We start from the raw sequence: 22757 nt of genomic DNA on the forward strand, positions 1-22757 counted from the left end.
ACATTGTGTCATTTCAAAGTTTTCTTATAGCTTTAAAAAAAAAAAATCGGGTTTAAATGAATTTCACTGTCAAGATTGACAGTTTCCTTTATATATTAAAAATGAAAATCACATTTCTTTTGGTTTATTTAGTGGCCGTGTTGATTATATTGTAAGCACTCTGAAGGTTTTAATTGATCAACAATACTCTTTCCCATCTATTTATTCGAAGTGACTGGTGATAGAATACGTCAGAAATAACACTCAGTCCAACAGATTAGGTTTTTCTAAACACAGCCTTCATCAACAACAGACATCATTTATTTGATGATCACAGGTTCGCAGTCTGCCACATATTTCACATTGAGAAATGGTAATAATAAATTAAAGAATTCTATGAAAAACGATGTGTAACAATTGCTGCCCCGATTAAAAGGCATCCACAAAAGGAACAGATGGTAAATTTCTCTCTACATTTTTTCACAGATCTAATCACTTTGACAAATCTCCGAGTAAACTTCACAAAGCTGCATACACTGGGTGATACTTTGCGCAGAAGGCGGCAAAGCAGCCCCTTTGACAAGTATTACTATGCTGTCTACGAGATGGTGGTGCGGGGGAACTGCTTCTGCAATGGGCACGCGAGCCGCTGCGTGTCGGTGCATTATGTACGAGGGGACGTGTTCAATCCTCCTGCAATGGTAAGAAGCAAATAAACCACTCTTCGGTGTTAAAATATTGAGTATAATTGAAGACTTCCAAGTAAAATCCTGTACATGTGTGTAAAGTTCTGAGTTGACCTTTTTCAATAGCAACTTCTACAAAACCCTGATGTAGTTACGCTGGGACTCGGGAAGGTATGCATACAAAGTACATTATGATTAGTTTGAGTATGATGAGCATTTGATTCTTAACTTGTGCTTCTGAGGATCCAAATGCTGTCTTACAGACGCTTCAAGATGTTCAAAATGTGTCCAGTTAAAGTAGAGAATACCCACACACGAGACCTTTACACAAATACAAATGTACAACGTCAAATAAATCAAATATTCATAGAGCTGTGGAAGTTCCAGATACCCCCTACACCAGGCATTTGGGAGAGACGGTGGACGATTCCACTGCCTTAGATGTTTAGATTTAATGTTGATTACTTCTGTAGGTTTTACTGCAGATCACTTATATGCCCTATTGATGTTTGCTATTTCAGCTGTCCATTCACCTCGTACATAGACATTTCTTTATGTATCTGAGGACTAATACTGACATCAATATTCACCTTGATTTGTTCTTGCTGGTAAAACTAAATAAAAATGTTTAAAAAAAAGAAAAGAAAATGAACGAAGAACAACTCAAGTTCTCTTAGAAATTCGGTTAAAAAAAGCTTAAACTCTTAATTGGTTTCGTTGTCTGTATTTTAAAATAGTTAAACATTTCTACATTGAAAGTTTTAATTCCAACAGACAATATTTTATAACCACAAGCCTTTCAGGGCCCAAGCTTGTTTTAGGGACATTAAGGGGCATATTTATACTCCGTTTGCGCCGGATTTGCGTCGTTTTTTTTACGCAAATTCGACGCAAAACGAACTCCATATTTATACTCTGGCGTTAGACGCGTCTAGCGCCAAAGTCCATGGAGTTTGCGTCATTTTTTAGCGTGGACACCTACTTTGCGTTAATGATATGCAAGGTAGGCGTTCCCGTCTAAAAAAGTGACTCCGAGGCATGTGCGCCGTATTTACACTCCCGGGCAAAAATGACGCCCGGGAGTGGGCGGGTCAAAAAAAATGACGCCCAGCTGCTTTTGCGTCGTTTTTTAGCGCCTGGTCAGGGCAGGCGTTAAGGGACCTGTGGGCTCGGAAGGAGCCCAGAGGTGCCCTCCCATGCCCCCAGAGACACCCCCTGTCACCCTTGCCCACCCCAGGAGGACGCCTAAGGATGGAGGGACCCATCCCAGGGAACATAAGGTAAGTTCAGGTAAGTAATTTTTATTTTTTTTTGTGGCATAGGGGGGCCTGATTTGTGCCCCCCTACATGCCACTATGCCCAATGACCATGCCCAATGCCCAATGACCATGCCCAGGGGACAGAAGTCCCCTGGGCATGGCCATACAGGAGTCATTTAAATGGGGGTTGGGAGTAAAAAAAAAGAAGCAAATCGGGTTGAGGCGAAAATTTTGCCTCAGCCTGACTTGCCCCATTTTTTGGCGCCCAAGCTCCATATTCCCTTACGCCGGCGCTGCCTGGTGTATGTCATTTTTTTTGACGCACACCAGGCAGCTCCGCCGGCTAACGCCGGCTAACGTCATTGAACAAATACGGCGCCAGCATGGCGCTTCGGAATGGCATTAGCCGCCGTTAGATTTTTTGACGCACAACTGCGTTGGCGCAGTTGTGCGTCGAAAAGTATAAATATGGCCCTCAGTATTATCAGATAATTAATGTATGGATATCAAGTGTTGATTTGACTTTTACAACCAAAGTCTTAGGCAGTTAATTCACCTTGTTTTCATTTAAACAACCTAGAGTAGCATATCTTTCACAGACTCGAGTATAGTATTAAATACCATTGAAGATTTTTTAACACTGTGGCCCATATTTATACTTTTTTGTGCCGCATTAGCGTCATTTTTTTGTAGCAAAAGCAGCGCAAACTTACAAAATACAATTGTATTTTGTAAGAATACGCCGATTTTGCGTCAAAAAATTATGCAAATGCGGTGCAAAAAAAGTATAAATGTGGACCTATATTTTTCACGTTTTGTATGTTTTCTGTGGTCATGGGTAAACTGCTGTAGTGCCGAAATCTAGCCATGATCATGGTCTGACCAAATTAGGCGCTACCACAGATGTCTAACCTTTGAAAGATTACTGTCTAATCAGAACAATAAGGATCTGTGATCACAGCACCTACACTTGCTGAAAATATTTTTAATCAAATGTGGCACACACATTGAGAAGTCACTTAACAAGTATTTAGGGAGTACAGACGGTATCAGCTTCACCATAAGAAACCCCTCAATTATTGTACAAATCAATGTAAACCCTTGTGAAACTTACACATACCATGTTTCATTGGTTTAGGCAGAGCCCTCCATCTTTCATCCATTGATGTTCTCTGTGTGAGTTTAGGGTGAGCCGACCGTCTCACATATACTGCTTCTATCATCGGCGTTTATGCAGAATCAGTCATTCTTTCGTTATAGCTTGACAGACCATAATATCTGCTTTTCATGTCTTCCATTATAACACAACTTACCTACATCTCCAGCCAAACTCAATAGATGCCAAGATGTTAGATACATTTGATTTAAGTACTTTTTGAGAAAGGTACATGTCCAGCTGGCTATATAGCACGCAGATATGACATGATATGTATTTACTTAAAGGGAAATGCATTCTGCTCCACAGTCAATTAACTCAGCACGTAGGTATTTGAACTGGAGTTGCCATGCCCTAACATCCTCATACCTTCTGATGATTCATTTCGGGCACCTCACAAAATCGATGCAGATACAACGTCAGACCATTCTCTGGTTCATTGAAGTTTCACTGGGGGTTGAATGAAACGCCTTTTTGAAAAGACCCACCCCTCTGCTCCCTGGTAAGCAGGCCGTACATCATAGCAGAGGTAAAATATCAAGAGGCCCAGACGTGAAAATTGAGTCAGTGTGTTGGTCAGATAGAATTCCTTACAGAAACCTAGAATTTGAAATATTTGTACACCCACCCTTTCCTTTTGAACGGTAATTGGAACAAGCCATTCAGAAGAATAGAATAGAATGATGCATATATTAGACAAAACGGAAGGATGGTGTGCATGTAAATGTGTGTCTTCTGGTATAGATTTTGTCGTACAATATTGCGCTATCCTTTTTCAAATGAAACGCATACCTACTTCAAAAATAGACACAAGGACGCCTTTCACCCTAAAGAATAGTGCAAAATGCCAACGCTGGAATTTCACCTAGTAACACTTAATAATGCAGAGAGTTTGGGTATTTCGCACTCCTGACTCCCTTTTTCCATCATTTAACTATTCAGAATCCCCGAACACGGTGATTAGAACTTGACCTCAAGTATCCCAGAGCCATAGGTTCTGCATTTAGATGTCACCGGCAACATGAGGCAATTTGGTCAATAATGTTCCAGGTCATTCAGAACGCTCTTGTTTGAACTAACTGAATGACTGGAGACCAGTACAAATTAAACTTTGAAATGGTAGCATTGCCTGAACCCATATATTTACCACATATTTGTATTTTAAACACAGTACATTTCTTGAAGTAGTTATCGGGAAGCCTCGAGTAAAGAGTCTTTAGGTCGCAGTATTCTCTAATCACTTGTAACTACGCAGGTTTGGAGATGTACACAGTGCTTGAAATGGAAAAAATAAAGTGCAGGTACTCCGTGTGCAGAGTACCTGCTTGTTTCTGAGAAGTGCCGGTACTCTCCAATTAAAAGTATTACGTTTTTCTTGAGATGTGCCGGTACCCTCCCTCTCAAAATAAAAAAGTGCCGGTACTCAGGACCGGACAGTACCGGACCATTTAAAGCAGTGGTTGTACATATGGTGCACTGGCTTTGTCACCACCACCCTCTGTGGCTTAAATAATGGGTTACAGTTCATGATAACCTATAGATGTATACTTCTTCTTCACTGGGCATGGCAGGGGATCCATCTGGCTTGTGCAGTAAAAGGACTGGCCCTCGACATTTCGATATTTCCTCATACCGAGACAAAACCTCTATTTTGTCTTCATGTAATCAAAGATAATTGCAGCCAATGTTGAGCCTTGTACTGCCACAACACCACAGCTTTCTGATAGCAGCTAGATGCAGCGGCGGTTGCCGCAAATGTCAAGAGGGGGCCGGGACGACGTCGGGGGAAACAATAAAAAATTTAAAAAACGCATAATATTCCCCCATTTCTGCCACCTCTGCCTCCTGCAGCCTCCTCTGCTCCTGAAGTTGTTAGCGTGTCTGACCTTATTTGGTTATTTATGTTAATTTATAAGGGGACGCGTTAGGAGGTCGATCGACCTTTTGACTGCTCTTAGAGTAGGTCCCACCGTGAGACTCCATACTAATACAAATCAATAGCAACGACAATCAAAAACATAAATAATCATAGGAGTCAGTAATTTCCACACAACATGACCTCTCGGCCACGAATAACCACACCTTTATGTAAAAGTTAGAATGTTTATTTCCCTATATTAACAATGCTAATATCACGTAACTTAGTCTCAAAATCAAATGATAAGCAGACAGAAACATTACTGGCTGCCCGAATCTCCTAAAGAATCACAATTTGATCAAGGCTTGGACCAGTACACATTCTAAGGTTACAGTACATATCAGTAGCAAGAACAACTGCACAAAAGAAATTGCATACATTTAGAGTCAGCAAAGAAAAGACATCAACTGTTATTACATGTAGCGAGCATCTTCAGTGAGTACCCAAACTTACCTCCTATTTGAATAGCATGTTTGGGCTTCATGCAATACAATTTTAGTCAAAACAAATTTGGAAAAACATCTAACTATGGCGCTATCAAAATTAGCAGTTGGTACCTAGGGACAAAAGCAAATAGACATAACAATCAGTAACATCGTCTTATACCTTGCCTCAGTATAGTTCAGCAAGCTGTGACAGTCTTCATCAACTGGACATCGGTTCAGTCAGCAAGGCATCGGAATTTAGCATTATAGTTCAGGAAAGCAAAGTCTCTTCATGCAGTTCAGAAAAAATAATAGCTAATAGCGTCTCAGGACGGTTAGGAAAGAAAGGGGCGAGTGGCGTGTCTCCCCTCGGTGGAGTCTGGCTAAGTTAGATTTCCTAAAACTACTTCCCATATCACTATTAGTCAAAGAATCGCACATTTAGATTCAGTCCAATGAAATTAGAACCCCAAATTCAAGAATTTACTAGACCACTGTTCACATGTGGATGATTAGCTCCTCTTCTCCTGGTCCCGTTGGGCTTGTCAGGTAACAAATTTGTATCAGCTTATACTCCAGTCAGTGCATCCATTGTCCACTCCTGGGAAGGTCATTGTAAGGAAATGCCTCCTTGGCATGGTTACCCCCTGACTTTTTGCCTTTGCTGATGCTATGTTTTGAATTGAAAGTGTGCTGAGGCCTGCTAACCAGGCCCCAGCACCAGTGTTCTTTCCCTAACCTGTACTTTTGATTCCACAATTGGCACACCCTGGCATCCAGATAAGTCCCTTGTAAGTGGTACCCCTGGTACCAAGGGCCCTGATGCCAAGGAAGGTCTCTAAGGGCTGCAGCATGTCTTATGCCACCCTGGAGACCCCTCACTCAGCACAGACACCCTGCTTGCCAGCTTGTGTGTGCTGGTGAGAACAAAACGAGTAAGTCGACATGGCACTCCCCTCAGGGTGCCATGCCAACCTCTCACTGCCTATGCAGGTATAGATAAGTCACCCCTCTATTAGGTCTTACAGCCCTAAGGCAGGGTGCACTATACCATAGGTGAGGGCACCAGTGCATGAGCACTGTGCCCCTACAGTGTCTAAGCAATACCTTAGACATTGTAAGTGCAGGGTAGCCATAAGAGTATATGGTCTGGGAGTCTGTTTTACATGAACTCCACAGCACCATAATGGCTACACTGAAAACTGGGAAGTTTGGTATCAAACTTCTCAGCACAATAAAAGCACACTGATGCCAGTGTACATTTTATTGTAAAATACACCCCAGAGGGCACCTTAGAGGTGCCCCCTGAAACCTTAACCAACTATCTGTGTAGGCTGACTGGTTCCAGCAGCCTGCCACGCTAGAGACATGTTGCTGGCCCCATGGGGAGAGTGCCTTTGTCACTCTGAGGCCAGTAACAAAGCCTGCACTGGGTGGAGATGCTAACACCTCCCCCAGGCAGGAGCTGTCACACCTGGCGGTGAGCCTCAAAGGCTCACCCCTTTCTGCCAGCACAGCATTACACTCCAGCTAGTGGAGTTGCCCGCCCCCTCCGGCCACGGCCCCCACTTTTGGCGGCAAGGCCGGAGAAAATAATGAGAAAAACAAGGAGGAGTCACTGACCAGTCAGGACAGCCCCTAAGGTGTCCTGAGCTGAAGTGACTCTAACTTTTAGAAATCCTCCATCTTGCAGATGGAGGATTCCCCAATAGGATTAGGGATGTGACCCCCTCCCCTTGGGAGGAGGCACAAAGAGGGGGTGCCCACCCTCAGGGCTAGTAGCCATTGGCTACTAACCCCCCAGACCTAAACACGCCCTTAAATTTAGTATTTAAGGGCTCCCCTGAACCTAAAACTTTAGATTCCTGCAACTTACCAAAGAAGAAGACTGCTGAGCTGAAAACCCCTGCAGAAGAAGAAAGAAGACACCAACTGCTTTGGCCCCAGTCCTACCGGCCTGTCTCCTGCCTTCTAAAGAACCCTGCTCCAGCGACGCTTTCTCCGGGACCAGCGACCCCTGAATCCTCAGAGGACTGCCCTGCTTCCAAGAGACCAAGAAACTCCCGAGGACAGCGGCACTGCTCCAAAAGAACTGCAACTTTGTTTCAAGGAGCAGATTTAAAGACCCCTGCAACTCCCCGCAAGAAGTGTGAGACTTGCAACACTGCACCCGGCGACCCCGACTCGACTGGTGGAGAACCAACACCTCAGGGAGGACCCTCCGGCGACTCCGAGTCCGTGAGTAACCAAAGTTGTCCCCCCTGAGCCCCCACAGCGACGCGACTGCCTGAACTCCATTTCCCGACAGCTGGAAAAGACCCTGCACCCGCAGCCCCCAGCACCTAAAGGAACGGAACTCCTGTGCAGGAGTGACCCCCAGGAAGCCCTCTCCCTTGCCCAGGTGGTGGCTACCCCGAGGAGCCCCCCCCTTGCCTGCCTGCAACGCTGAAGAGATCCCTTGATCTCTCCTTGATTTCCATTGAAAACCCGACGCTGGTTTCTACACTGCACCCGGCCGCCCCAGTGCCGCTGAGGGTGTACTTTTTGTGTGGACTTGTGTCCCCCCCGGTGCCCTACAAAACCCCCCTGGTCTGCCCTCCGAAGACGCGGGTACTTACCTGCTGGCAGACCGGAACCGGGGCACCCCCTTCTCTCCATTGAAGCCTATGTGTTTTGGGCACCTCTTTGACCTCTGCACCTGACCGGCCCTGAGCTGCTGGTGTGGTAACTTTGGGGTTGCTCTGAACCCCCAACGGTGGGCTACCTTGGACCCAAACCTGAGACTTGTAAGTGATTTACTTACCTGACAAAACTAACAAAAACTCACCTCCCCCAGGAACTGTGAAAATTGCAGTGTGTCCACTTTTAAAACAGCTTATTGTGTTTTATGTGAAAAGTATACATGCTAATGTAATGATTCAAAGTTCCTAAAGTACTTACCTGCAATACCTTTCAAATATGATATTACATGTAGAATTTGAACCTGTGGTTCTTAAAATAAACTAAGAAAATATATTTTTCTATAACAAAACCTATTGGCTGGATTTGTCTCTGAGTGTGTGTTCCTCATTTATTGCCTGTGTGTACGTACAACAAATGCTTAACACTACTCCTTTGATAAGCCTACTGCTCGACCACACTACCACAAAATAGAGCATTAGTATTATCTCTTTTTGCCGCTATCTTACCTCTAAGGGGAACCCTTGGACTCTGTGCATGCTATTCCTTACTTTAAAATAGCACATACAGAGCCAACTTCCTACATTGGTGGATCAGCGGTGGGGTACAAGACTTTGCATTTGCTGGACTACTCAGCCAATACCTGATCACACAACAAATTCCAAAAATTGTCATTAGAAATTGATTTTTGCAATTTGAAATTTTTCTAAATTCTTTAAAGTCCTGCTAGGGCCTTGTGTTAGTCCCTGTTAGCATTGCTTTTAGAGTTTAAAAGTTTGGTAAAAGATTGAATTAGATTCTAGAACTAGTTTTAGATTCTTAAAAAGTATTCCAACTTTTAGAAGCATAATGTCTAGTGCAGAGATGAATGTGGTGGAACTCGACACCACACCTTACCTCCATCTTAAGATGAGGGAGCTAAGGTCACTCTGTAAAATAAAGAAAATAGTAATGGGTCCCAGACCTTCCAAACTACAGCTCCAGGAGCTGTTGGCAGAGTTTGAAAAGGCCAACCCCTCTGAGGATGGCAACTCAGAGGATGATGATAGTGACTTGGAGGGTGATTCCCCCCTACCAGTCCTATCTAGGGAGGACAGGGCCTCTCAAGCCCTGACTCCAAGCATAATAGTCAGAGATGCTGGCTCCCTCACAGGAGGGACCAACCTCTCTGAAATCACTGAGGATAACTCCAGTGAAGAGGACATCCAGTTAGCCAGGATGGCCAAAAGATTGGCTTTGGAAAGACAGATCCTAGCCATAGAAAGGGAAAGACAAGAGATGGGCCTAGGACCCATCAATGGTGGCAGCAACATAAATAGGGTCAGAGATTCTTATGACATGTTGAAAATCCCTAAAGGGATTGTAACTAAATATGAAGATGGTGATGACATCACCAAATGGTTCACAGCTTTTGAGAGGGCTTGTGTAACCAGAAAAGTGAACAAATCTCACTGGGGTGCTCTCCTTTGGGAAATGTTCACAGGAAAGTGTAGGGATAGACTCCTCACACTCTCTGGAAAAGATGCAGAATCTTATGACCTCATGAAGGGTACCCTGATTGAGGGCTTTGGATTCTCCACTGAGGAGTATAGGATTAGATTCAGGGGGGCTCAAAAATCCTCGAGCCAGACCTGGGTTGACTTTGTAGACTACTCAGTAAAAACAGTAGATGGTTGGATTCAAGGCAGTGGTGTAAGTGATTATGATGGGCTGTACAATTTATTTGTGAAAGAACACCTGTTAAGTAATTGTTTCAATGACAAACTGCATCAGCATCTGGTAGACCTAGGACCAATTTCTCCCCAAGAATTGGGAAAGAAGGCGGACCATTGGGTCAAGACTAGGGTGTCCAAAACTTCCACAGGGGGTGACCAAAAGAAAGGGGTCACAAAACCTCCCCAGGGGAAAGGTGGTGAGACAGCCAAAAACAAAAATAGTAAAGAGTCTTCTACAGGCCCCCAAAAACCTGCACAGGAGGGTGGGCCCAGAGCCTCTTCACAAGAAATTCTGGGTACAAGGGTAAAAACTTTGATCCCAAAAAGGCCTGGTGTCGTAGCTGTAGTCAGTCTGGACACCAAACTGGAGACAAGGCCTGTCCCAAGAAAGATACCACTTCTAACTCCAATCCAGCTAAAACTGGAATGGCCAGTCTCCAAGTGGGATCAACAGTGTGCCCAGAGCAAATCAGGTGTCACACTGAAGCTACATTAGTCTCTGAGGGTGGGGTGGATTTAGCCACACTGGCTGCCTGGCCCCCTAACATGCAAAAATACAGGCAGCAGCTCTTAATTAATGGGACAAGTGTAGAGGGCCTGAGGGATACAGGTGCCAGTGTCACCATGGTGACAGAGAAACTGGTTTCCCCTGGCCAATACCTGGCTGGACAAACTTATCCAGTCACCAACGCTGACAATCTGACTAAAGTACATCCCATGGCTATGGTAACTTTAGAGTGAGGAGGGGTCAATGGCCTGAAACAGGTGGTGGTCTCCTCAAATATCCCAGTAGACTGTTTGCTTGGAAATGACCTGGAGTCCTCAGCACGGGCTGAGGTAGAACTGAAAACCCATGCAGCCATGCTGGGTATCCCTGAACTGGTGTGTGTCAAGACAAGGGCACAGTGCAAGGCACAGGGTGAAAAAGTAGAGCTGGAGTCTGGAAGAAAGGCCCAGCCTACCAAGAGAAAAGGAAAGTCAGCTGGGAAACCAGCTGCAACACAACAAGAAAAAGAGAACCTCTCTTCTCAGGAAGAAGTTCTGCCCTCTGAGGGAACTGAGCCTATGGAGCTGGAACCTTATCAGGTTGAGCTCTTAGGCCCAGGGGGACCCTCAAGGGAAGAGTTGTGTAAGGGACAAGAAACCTGTCCCTCTCTTGAAGGCCTTAGGCAGCAAGCTGCTGAAGAGTCCAAAGGCAAGAAAAATGGAACACATAGGGTCTATTGGGAAGATGGACTCCTGTACACTGAGGCAAGAGATCCCAAACCTGGTGCCACTAGGAGAGTGGTAGTGCCTCAGGGTTTCAGAGAGTTTATTCTGACCTTAGCCCATGATATTCCCCTTGCTGGGCATTTGGGACAAACCAAGACGTGGGAGAGGTTAGTCAACCACTTCTACTGGCCCAATATGTCCCAGAAGGTTAAGGAGTTTTGCCTCTCCTGCCTGTAGGAGGTTGGACTGGCTTGTAGTGAGTACCAAGGGGTACTTGCACCTTGCACCAGGCCCAGTTATCCCTTATTAGTGTATAGAGTGTCTAGCAGCTTAGGCTGATAGATAATGGTAGCTTAGCAGAGCAGCTTAGGCTGAACTAGGAGACGTGTGAAGCTACTACAGTACCACTTAGTGTCATATGCACAATATCATAAGAAAACACAATACACAGTTATACTAAAAATAAAGGTACTTTATTTTTATGACAATATGCCAAAGTATCTCAGAGTGTACCCTCAGTGAGAGGATAGGAAATATACACAAGATATATATACACAATACCAAAAATATGCAGTATAGTCTTAGAAAACAGTGCAAACAATGTATAGTTACAATAGGATGCAATGGGGAAACATAGGGATAGGGGCAACACAAACCATATACTCCAAAAGTGGAATGCGAACCACGAATGGACCCCAAACCTATGTGACCTTGTAGAGGGTCGCTGGGACTATTAGAAAATAGTGAGAGTTAGAAAAATAACCCTCCCCAAGACCCTGAAAAGTGAGTGCAAAGTGCACTAAAGTTCCCCTAAGGACAAAGAAGTTGTGTTAGAGGAATAATGCAGGAAAGACACAAACCAACAATGCAACAACTGTGGATTTCCAATCTAGGGTACCTGTGGAAAAAGGGGACCAAGTCCAAAAGTCACAAGCAAGTCGGAGATGGGCAGATGCCCAGGAAATGCCAGCTGTGGATGCAAAGAAGCTTCTACTGGACAGAAGAAGCTGTGGTTTCTGCAGGAACGCAAAGGGCTAGAGACTTCTCCTTTGGAGGACGGATCCCGCTTGCCTTGTAGAGTCGTGCAGAAGTGTTTTCCCGCCGAAAGAATGCAAACAAGCCTTGCTAGCTGCAAATCGTGCAGTTAGCGTTTTTGGACGCTGCTGCAGCCCAGGAGGGACCAGGAGGTCGCAAATTGGACCAGGAGGTAGAGGGGACATGGAGCAAGACAAGGAGCCCTCTTAGCAGCAGGTAGCACCCGGAGAAGTGCCAGAAACAGGCACTACGAGGATGTGTGAAACGGTGCTCACCCGAAGTTACACAAAGGAGTCCCACGTCGCCAGAGACCAACTTAGAAAGTCGTGCAATGCAGGATAGAGTGCCGTGGACCCAGGCTTAGCTGTGCACAAAGGATTTCTGCTGGAATTGCACAGGGGCCGGAGTAGCTGTAAAAGTCGCGGTTCCCAGCAATGCAGTCTAGCGAGGTGAGGCAAGGACTTACCTCCACCAAACTTGGACTGAAGAGTCACTGGACTGTGGGAGTCACTTGGACAGAGTTGCTGGATTCGAGGGACCTCGCTCGTCGTGCTGAGAGGAGACCCCAGGGACTAGTAATGCAGCTTTTTGGTGCCTGCGGTTGCAGGGGGATGATTCCGTCGACCCACGGGAGATTTCTTCGGAGCTTCTAGTGCAGAGAGGAGGCAGACTACCCCCACAGCATGCACCACCAGGAAAACAGTCGAGAAGGCGGCAGGATCAGCGTTACAGATTTGCAGTAGTCGTCTTTGCTACTATGTTGCAGTTTTGCAGGCTTCCAGCGCGGTCAGCAGTCGATTCCTTGGCAGAAGGTGAAGAGAGAGATGCAGAGGAACTCGGATGAGCTCTTGCATTCGTTATCTAAAGTTTCCCCAGAGACAGAGACCCTAAATAGCCAGAAAAGAGGGTTTGGCTACTTAGGAGAGAGGATAGGCTAGCAACACCTGAAGGAGCCTATCACAAGGAGTCTCTGACGTCACCTGGTGGCACTGGCCACTCAGAGCAGTCCAGTGTGCCAGCAGCACCTCTGGTTCCAAGATGGCAGAGGTCTGGAGCACACTGGAGGAGCTCTGGGCACCTCCCAGGGGAGGTGCAGGTCAGGGGAGTGGTCACTCCCCTTTCCTTTGTCCAGTTTCGCGCCAGAGCAGGGCTAAGGGGTCCCCTGAACCGGTGTAGACTGGCTTATGCAGAATTGGGCACATCTGTGCCCAACAAAGCATTTCCAGAGGCTGGGGGAGGCTACTCCTCCCCTGCCTTCACACCATTTTCCAAAGAGAGAGGGTGTCACACCCTCTCTCAGAGGAAGTTCTTTGTTCTGCCATCCTGGGCCAGGCCTGGCTGGACCCCAGGAGGGCAGATGCCTGTCTGAGGGGTTGGCAGCAGCAGCAGCTGCAGTGAAACCCCAGGAAGGGCAGTTTGGCAGTACCAGGGTCTGTGCTACAGACCACTGGGATCATGGGATTGTGCCAACTATGCCAGGATGGCATAGAGGGGGCAATTCCATGATCATAGACATGTTACATGGCCATATTCGGAGTTACCATTGTGAAGCTACATATAGGTAGTGACCTATATGTAGTGCACGCGTGTAATGGTGTCCCCGCACTCACAAAGTTCAGGGAATTGGCTCTGAACAATGTGGGGGCACCTTGGCTAGTGCCAGGGTGCCCTCACACTAAGTAACTTTGCACCTAACCTTTACCAGGTAAAGGTTAGACATATAGGTGACTTATAAGTTACTTAAGTGCAGTGTAAAATGGCTGTGAAATAACGTGGACGTTATTTCACTCAGGCTGCAGTGGCAGGCCTGTGTAAGAATTGTCAGAGCTCCCTATGGGTGGCAAAAGAAATGCTGCAGCCCATAGGGATCTCCTGGAACCCCAATACCCTGGGTACCTCAGTACCATATACTAGGGAATTATAAGGGTGTTCCAGTAAGCCAATGTAAATTGGTAAAATTGGTCACTAGCCTGTTAGTGACAATTTGGAAAGAAATGAGAGAGCATAACCACTGAGGTTCTGATTAGCAGAGCCTCAGTGAGACAGTTAGTCACTACACAGGTAACACATTCAGGCACACTTATGAGCACTGGGGCCCTGGGTTACCAGGGTCCCAGTGTCACATACAACTAAAACAACATATATACAGTGAAAAATGGGGGTAACATGCCAGGCAAGATGGTACTTTCCTACACAACCCCCCCCCCAAACGAAGGACAATAAGACTAGCCATGACCTGATGAGTCTTCATTGTCTAAGTGGAAATATCTGGAGAGCCCATCTGCATTGGAGTGGCTACTCCCAGGTCTATGTTCCACTGTATAGTCCATTCCCTGTAGGGATATGGACCACCTCAACAATTTAGGATTTTCACCTTTCATTTGTTTTAGCCAAAGTAGAGGTTTGTGGTCTGTCTGAACAATGAAGTGAGTGCCAAACAGGTATGGCCTCAACTTCTTCAGAGCCCAGACCACAGCAAAGGCCTCCCTCTCAATGGCAGACCAACGCTTTTCTCTAGGGGTTAACCTCCTACTAATAAAAGCAACAGGTTGATCCTGGCCCTCAGAATTAAGTTGTGATAGGACTGCCCCTACTCCTAATTCAGATGCATCAGTTTGGACATAGAATTTTTTAGAGTAACAAGGGCTTTTCAGGACAGGTGCAGAGCACATGGCCTGCTTCAGCTCCTCAAAAGCTTTCTGACAGTTTGCTGTCCATAATACCTTTTTAGGCATTTTCTTGGATGTGAGGTCATTAAGAGGGGCTGCAATGGAGCCATAGTTCTTAATGAACCGCCTGTAATACCCAGTGAGGCCTAGGAAGGCTCTCACCTGAGTCTGAGTGGTAGGGGGAACCCAATCAATAATTGTTTGGATTTTCCCCTGAAGTGGTGCAATCTGTTCCCCACAAACAAGGTGTCCCAGATAAACCACCTTCCCCTGCCCTATCTGGCACTTTGAAGCCTTGATAGTGAGGCCTGCCTTTTGCAGGGCCTCCAAAACTTTCCATAGGTGGACCAGGTGATCATCCCAGCTGGAGCTAAAGACAGCTATATCGTCCAAATATGCTGCACTGAAAGCTTCCAGCCCTTGCAGGACTGTGTTCACCAACCTTTGAAAAGTGGCAGGTGCATTTTTCAAACCAAAAGGCATTACAGTAAACTGGTAATGTCCTCCAATGGTTGAAAATGCAGTTTTAGGTTTAGCATCTTCTGACAATTTGATCTGCCAATACCCTGCAGTCAAATCAAAAGTGCTTAGATACTTGGCAGATGCCAGTGTATCTATGAGCTCATCTGCCCTGGGTATAGGGTGAGCATCAGTTTTGGTTACCAAGTTGAGACCTCTATAGTCTACACAAAACCGCATTTCCTTCTTTCCATCTTTGGAATGGGATTTTGGTACAAGTACCACAGGAGAAGCCCATGGACTTTCAGAGTGCTCAACCACTCCTAGTTCTAACATTTTCTGGACCTCTTGCTTTATGCAGTCCCTGACATGGTCAGGCTGCCTATAGATCTTACTTTCGACAGGTAAACTGTCTCCAGTATCTATAGTGTGCTCACACCAAGAAGTGGTACCTGGCACAGTAGAGAAGAGTTCAGAGAATTGATCTAGGAGATTTATGCAATGGTCTTTCTGCTCAGCAGTAAGACAATCAGCCATAACTACACCTTCCACAAGAGCATCTTGTTCTGTGGAAGAGAAGAGATCAGGTAGAGGATCACTGTCTTCTTCCTGTCCCTCATCAGTTGCCATGAGCAGGGTGATATCAGCCCTGTCATAGTAGGGTTTCAGGCGGTTGACATGGAGCACCCTAAGGGGACTCCTGGCAGTGCCTAAGGCAACTAAATAGGTGACTTCTCCCTTCTTTTCAACAATTGTGTGGGGTCCACTCCATTTATCTTGGAGTGCTCTTGGGGCCACAGGCTCCAAGACCCACACATTCTGCCCTGGTTGGTACAGAACCAAAACAGCCTTCTGATCATGCCATTGCTTCTGGAGCTCTTGGCTGGCCTGAAGGTTTTTGCTGGCCTTTTTCATGTACTCAGCCATCCTTGATCTGAGGCCAAGTACATAATCCACAATATCTTGCTTAGGAGCTTTTAAAGGTTGTTCCCAACCCTCCTTTACAAGTGTGAGTGGACCCCTAACAGGGTGTCCAAAAAGAAGTTCAAAGGGGCTGAAGCCCACTCCTTTCTGGGGTACCTCCCTGTAGGCAAAAAGGAGGCATGGTAGAAGGATATCCCATCTCCTGCTGAGTTTTTCAGGGAGACCCATAATCATGCCTTTGAGAGTTTTATTAAATCTCTCCACCAGTCCATTTGTTTGTGGATGATAGGGTGTTGTGAACTTGTACGTTACACCACACTCCTTCCACATGGCCTTTAAGTATGCAGACATGAAATTGCTTCCCCTGTCTGATACCACTTCCTTTGGGAAGCCCACCCTGGAAAATATTCCCAGGAGGGCCTTTGCCACTGCAGGTGCTGTAGTGGTCCTTAAAGGAATATCTTCAGGATATCTTGTGGCATGGTCCACTACCACCAAGATAAGCCTATTGCCTGAAGCAGTAGGAGGGTCAAGGGGGCCAACTATGTCAACCCCTACCCTTTCAAAGGGAACCCCAACCACAGGCAGTGGGATAAGGGGTGCCTTTGGGGTGCCACCTGTCTTGCCACTGGCTTGACAGGTTTCACAGGACTTACAAAATTCCTTTGTGTCCTCAGACATTCTAGGCCAATGAAACAGGGGAACAAGCCTGTCCCAAGTTTTCATTTGTCCTAGATGCCCAGCTAGGGGAATGTCATGTGCCAGGGTTAGGAGGAACTTTCTGTACTCCTGAGGAATCACTAATCTCCTGGCAGCTCCAGGTTTAGGATCCCTATGCTCAGTGTACAAGAGGTTGTCCTCCCAGTAAACTCTGTGAGAGTCACTGAAATCCCCATTAGACTGTTTGACAGCTTGCTGTCTTAGACCCTCTAATGTGGGACAGGTTTGCTGTGCCACACTCAGCTCCTCCCTGGCAGGCCCCCCTTCACCCAAAAGCTCAGCAGTGTCTGCTTCCAGCTCCTCTGGTGTAGGTTCTGCACAGGGAGGGAATTCTTCTTCCTCAGAAGTTGAATCCACTGTAGAGGGAGGGATAGTAGGAAGTGGTTTGCTTCTACTAGCCCTAGCTTCAGGGAGCACTTGGTCCATTGTTCCAGGATCCAAGCTTCCCTGTCCTTTTTGCTTTTTGGCCTGAGCCCTTGTCAAAGCAAAAATATGCCCTGGGATGCCCAGCATTGCTGCATGGGCCTCCAACTCCACATCTGACCAAGCTGATGTCTCCAAATCATTTCCTAGTAGACAGTCTACAGGTAAATCTGTGGCTACCACAACTTTCTTTGGACCAGTAACCCCCCCCCAGTTGAGATTAACAACAGCCATGGGGTGGCTAAGTGTGTTGTTGTGAGCATCGGTTACTTGGTACTGGTGATCAAGTAGGTGTTGTTCAGGGTGGACCAGTTTCTCTATGACCATAGTCACACTGGCTCCAGTGTCCCTGTAGGCCTGAACCTCAACACCATTTATTAGGGGTAGCTGCTTGTACTTATCCATATTAAGGGGACAAGCAACTAAGGTGGCTAAATCAATAGCCCCCTCAGAGACTAACACAGCCTCTGTGGCCTCCCTAACAAGGCCAACCCCAACTAAGTTACCAATAGTGAGCCCAGCTACTCCCTTGGATTGGCTATTAGTAGGTTTGCTCCCACCACCACTGCTATTAGTAGGGACACTAGGGGTAGCAGTAGGGGTTGTAGTGGTAGGAGGCTTGGTGCTTTTCTTTGGACAACTGGGATCTGTTGTCCAATGGCCTTTTACTTTACATAAATAGCACCATGGTTTCTTTTCTTTGTTTTGATTAAAGGAGGATTTGGACCCACCACCCCCACCAGAGTGTTTTTGTGGGCCTGATGAAGACTCATTTTTAGATTTGTCCCCACCCTTGTCTGAAGACTTACCATCCTTCTTTTTGTTGCCATCTTTGTCACCCCCTGTATGAACTTTTCTGTTCACCCTTGTTCTGACCCATTTGTCTGCCTTCTTTCCCAATTCTTGGGGAGAGGTCAGATCAGAGTCCACCAAGTACTGGTGCAACAAATCAGACACACAATTATTAAGAATATGCTCTCTCAGGATCAAGTTATACAGGCTGTCATAATCAGTAACTTTACTGCCATGTAACCACCCCTCCAAGGCCTTCACTGAATGGTCAATGAAATCAACCCAGTCTTGTGAAGACTCCTTTTTGGTCTCTCTGAACTTTATCCTGTATTGTTCAGTGGTTAAGCCATAACCATCCAGGAGTGCATTCTTAAGAACTGTAAAATTATTGGCATCACTTTCTTTCACAGTAAGGAGCCTATCCCTACCTTTTCCACTAAATGATAGCCATAGGATAGCAGCCCACTGCCTTTGAGGGACATCTTGTACAACACAGGCCCTCTCAAGTGCAGCAAACCACTTGTTAATGTCATCCCCCTCCTTATAAGGGGGAACTATCTTGTGCAGATTCCTGGAATCATGCTCTTTTGCAGGATGACTATGGGGAATACTGCTGCTGCCACCATGGGTTTCTAAACCCAGTTTCTGTCTCTCCTTCTCTACTTCTAAAGTCTGTCTATCCAAATCCAGCTGTTGCTTCTTGAGCTTCAGTCTGGTTTGTTCCACTCTCAATCTATTGAGCTCCCTTTCTAACAATCTGTCATCAGGGTGGGTGGGAGGGACATGCCTTGAAACAGAAGTATGGTGAGAATGGACAGAAGGAGAGCTGTCCCTTACAGAGGGCACCCTAACAACTTGGCTAACAGAAACATCAGTACCACTGTGGTGTGAGTAAATGCTTTTGCTATGATGTGAGACAACACTATTTGTGTGGTGTGGCTCTTCATCATTACCAACTATGCTAGACTGTCTAGTAATGGGCAGGCTAGGAAGTTTCTTTCCTGAATCTTTTCCTGGGGGAGTCCCTGGATCAGATTGGGAACCATTAGCTACTTTTTCTACAGATGGGGCACTTCTAGCCTTATCCTGTTCTCTAAGCATGTTAAGTAACAGTTCCAAGGAAGGATTCTTCCCTACACTCAAACCTCTCTCTATGCAGAGACTCCTTGCTCCTTTCCAGCTAAGGTGATCATATGCAAGTTCGGACAGATCAACATTTTGGCCTGTGCCAGACATTTTTAGAGAGAGTTAAAGTGATAGAAAAAGAGAAAAAAGTTTGTCAGAGCTTTTAGCAAGACAGAGAAAAAAACTTTTTAAACTTTTTAGAACTTTTTAGAAAGTTAGAAGTACTTTTCAGCACTTAGAAAAGAGTGAAAAGAGGAAATGCAAAACTTTTTGGCAATGTGTATATACACTGAACTTGTTTTGTATATTTTTCTCTTATGAAAAGTACAATGACAAGAGTGGTAAGTAGTCTCAAAGCACTTATCCCACCGCTGCACAACCAATGTAGGAGGCTGGACTGGCTTGTAGTGAGTACCAAGGGGTACTTGCACCTTGCACCAGGCCCAGTTATCCCTTATTAGTGTATAGGGTGTCTAGCAGCTTAGGCTGATAGATAATGGTAGCTTAGCAGAGCAGCTTAGGCTGAACTAGGAGACGTGTGAAGCTACTACAGTACCACCTAGTGTCATATGCACAATATCATAAGAAAACACAATACACAGTTATACTAAAAATAAAGGTACTTTATTTTTATGACAATATGCCAAAGTATCTCAGAGTGTACCCTCAGTGAGAGGATAGGAAATATACACAAGATATATATACACAATACCAAAAATATGAAGTATAGTCTTAGAAAACAGTGCAAACAATGTATAGTTACAATAGGATGCAATGGGGAAACATAGGGATAGGGGCAACACAAACCATATACTCCAAAAGTGGAATGCGAACCACGAATGGACCCCAAACCTATGTGACCTTGTAGAGGGTCGCTGGGACTATTAGAAAATAGTGAGAGTTAGAAAAATAACCCTCCCCAAGACCCTGAAAAGTGAGTGCAAAGTGCACTAAAGTTCCCCTAAGGACAAAGAAGTCGTGTTAGAGGAATAATGCAGGAAAGACACAAACCAACAATGCAACAACTGTGGATTTCCAATCTAGGGTACCTGTGGAACAAGGGGACCAAGTCCAAAAGTCACAAGCAAGTCGGAGATGGGCAGATGCCCAGGAAATGCCAGCTGTGGATGCAAAGAAGCTTCTACTGGACAGAAGAAGCTGCGGTTTCTGCAGGAACGCAAAGGGCTAGAGACTTCCCCTTTGGAGGACGGATCCCTCTTGCATTGTAGAGTTGTGCAGAAGTGTTTTCCCGCCGAAAGAACGCCAACAAGCCTTGCTAGCTGCAAATCATGCGGTTAGCGTTTTTGGACGCTGCTGCGGCCCAGGAGGGACCAGGAGGTCGCAAATTGGACCAGGAGGTAGAGGGAACGTCGAGCAAGACAAGAAGCCCTCTTAGCAGCAGGTAGCTCCCGGAGAAGTGCCAGAAACAGGCACTACGAGGATGTGTGAAACGGTGCTCACCCGAAGTTACACAAAGGAGTCCCACGTCGCCGGAGACCAACTTAGAAAGTCGTGCAATGCAGGATAGAGTGCCGTAGACCCAGGCTTGGCTGTGCATGAAGGATTTCTGCCGGAAGTGCACAGGGGCCGGAGTAGCTGCAAAAGTCGCGGTTCCCAGCAATGCAGTCTAGCGAGGTGAGGCAAGGACTTACCTCCACCAAACTTGGACTGAAGAGTCACTGGACTGTGGGAGTCACTTGGACAGAGTTGCTGGATTCGAGGGACCTCGCATGTCGTGCTGAGAGGAGACCCAAGGGACTGGTAGTGCAGCTTTTTGGTGCCTGCGGTTGCAGGGGGACGATTCCGTCGACCCACGGGAGATTTCTTCGGAGCTTCTAGTGCAGAGAGGAGGCAGACTACCCCCACAGCATGCACCACCAGGAAAACAGTCGAGAAGGCGGCAGGATCAGCGTTACAGATTTGCAGTAGTCGTCTTTGCTACTATGTTGCAGTTTTGCAGGCTTCCAGCGCGGTCAGCAGTCGATTCCTTGGCAGAAGGTGAAGAGAGAGATGCAGAGGAACTCGGATGAGCTCTTGCATTCGTTATCTAAAGTTTCCCCAGAGACAGAGACCCTAAATAGCCAGAAAAGAGGGTTTGGCTACTTAGGAGAGAGGATAGGCTAGCAACACCTGAAGGAGCCTATCACAAGGAGTCTCTGACGTCACCTGGTGGCACTGGCCACTCAGAGCAGTCCAGTGTGCCAGCAGCACCTCTGGTTCCAAGATGGCAGAGGTCTGGAGCACACTGGAGGAGCTCTGGGCACCTCCCAGGGGAGGTGCAGGTCAGGGGAGTGGTCACTCCCCTTTCCTTTGTCCAGTTTCGCGCCAGAGCAGGGCTAAGGGGTCCCCTGAACCGGTGTAGACTGGCTTATGCAGAATTGGGCACATCTGTGCCCAACAAAGCATTTCCAGAGGCTGGGGGAGGCTACTCCTCCCCTGCCTTCACACCATTTTCCAAAGAGAGAGGGTGTCACACCCTCTCTCAGAGGAAGTTCTTTGTTCTGCCATCCTGGGCCAGGCCTGGCTGGACCCCAGGAGGGCAGATGCCTGTCTGAGGGGTTGGCAGCAGCAGCAGCTGCAGTGAAACCCCAGGAAGGGCAGTTTGGCAGTACCAGGGTCTGTGCTACAGACCACTGGGATCATGGGATTGTGCCAACTATGCCAGGATGGCATAGAGGGGGCAATTCCATGATCATAGACATGTTACATGGCCATATTCGGAGTTACCATTGTGAATTTACATATAGGTAGTGACCTATATGTAGTGCACGCGTGCAATGGTGTCCCCGCACTCACAAAGTTCAGGGAATTGGCTCTGAACAATGTGGGGGCACCTTGGCTAGTGCCAGGGTGCCCTCACACTAAGTAACTTTGCACCTAACCTTTACCAGGTAAAGGTTAGACATATAGGTGACTTATAAGTTACTTAAGTGCAGTGTAAAATGGTTGTGAAATAACGTGGACGTTATTTCACTCAGGCTGCAGTGGCAGGCCTGTGTAAGAATTGTCAGAGCTCCCTATGGGTGGCAAAAGAAATGCTGCAGCCCATAGGGATCTCCTGGAACCCCAATACCCTGGGTACCTCAGTACCATATACTAGGGAATTATAAGGGTGTTCCAGTAAGCCAATGTAAATTGGTAAAATTGGTCACTAGCCTGTTAGTGACAATTTGGAAAGAAATGAGAGAGCATAACCACTGAGGTTCTGATTAGCAGAGCCTCAGTGAGACAGTTAGTCACTACACAGGTAACACATTCAGGCACACTTATGAGCACTGGGGCCCTGGGTTACCAGGGTCCCAGTGACACATACAACTAAAACAACATATATACAGTGAAAAATGGGGGTAACATGCCAGGCAAGATGGTACTTTCCTACACTGCCCCACCTGTCAAGCCAGTGGTAAGACAGGTGGGCATCCAAAGGCCCCCCTCATTCCACTTCCAGTGGTGTGGGTCCCCTTTGAAAGAGTGGGTGTGGACATAGTTGGTCCACTAGAACCTCCCACAGCCTCAGGAAATATGTACATCCTAGTAGTAGTGGATCATGCTACTAGGTATCCTGAAGCTATTCCCCTTAG

The 22757-nt window shown here is 46.4% G+C and overlaps 1 protein-coding gene across 2 annotated transcripts in view; it reads left to right on the top strand.

Moving 5' to 3' along the window:
• LAMB4 (laminin subunit beta 4) overlaps positions 1-22757 on the top strand; it is a 724082-nt gene that overhangs the window by 275183 nt on the left and 426142 nt on the right. For both annotated transcript variants that reach the window (XM_069229818.1, XM_069229820.1), the window contains exon 8: positions 466-680. In XM_069229818.1, coding sequence (XP_069085919.1) covers positions 466-680 — 215 coding nt within the window. The remainder of the gene's footprint in view (positions 1-465; positions 681-22757) is intronic.

Source organism: Pleurodeles waltl, chromosome 4_1 (genome assembly GCF_031143425.1).
Source record: "Pleurodeles waltl isolate 20211129_DDA chromosome 4_1, aPleWal1.hap1.20221129, whole genome shotgun sequence".
Classification (NCBI taxonomy): Eukaryota; Metazoa; Chordata; class Amphibia; order Caudata; family Salamandridae; genus Pleurodeles; species Pleurodeles waltl.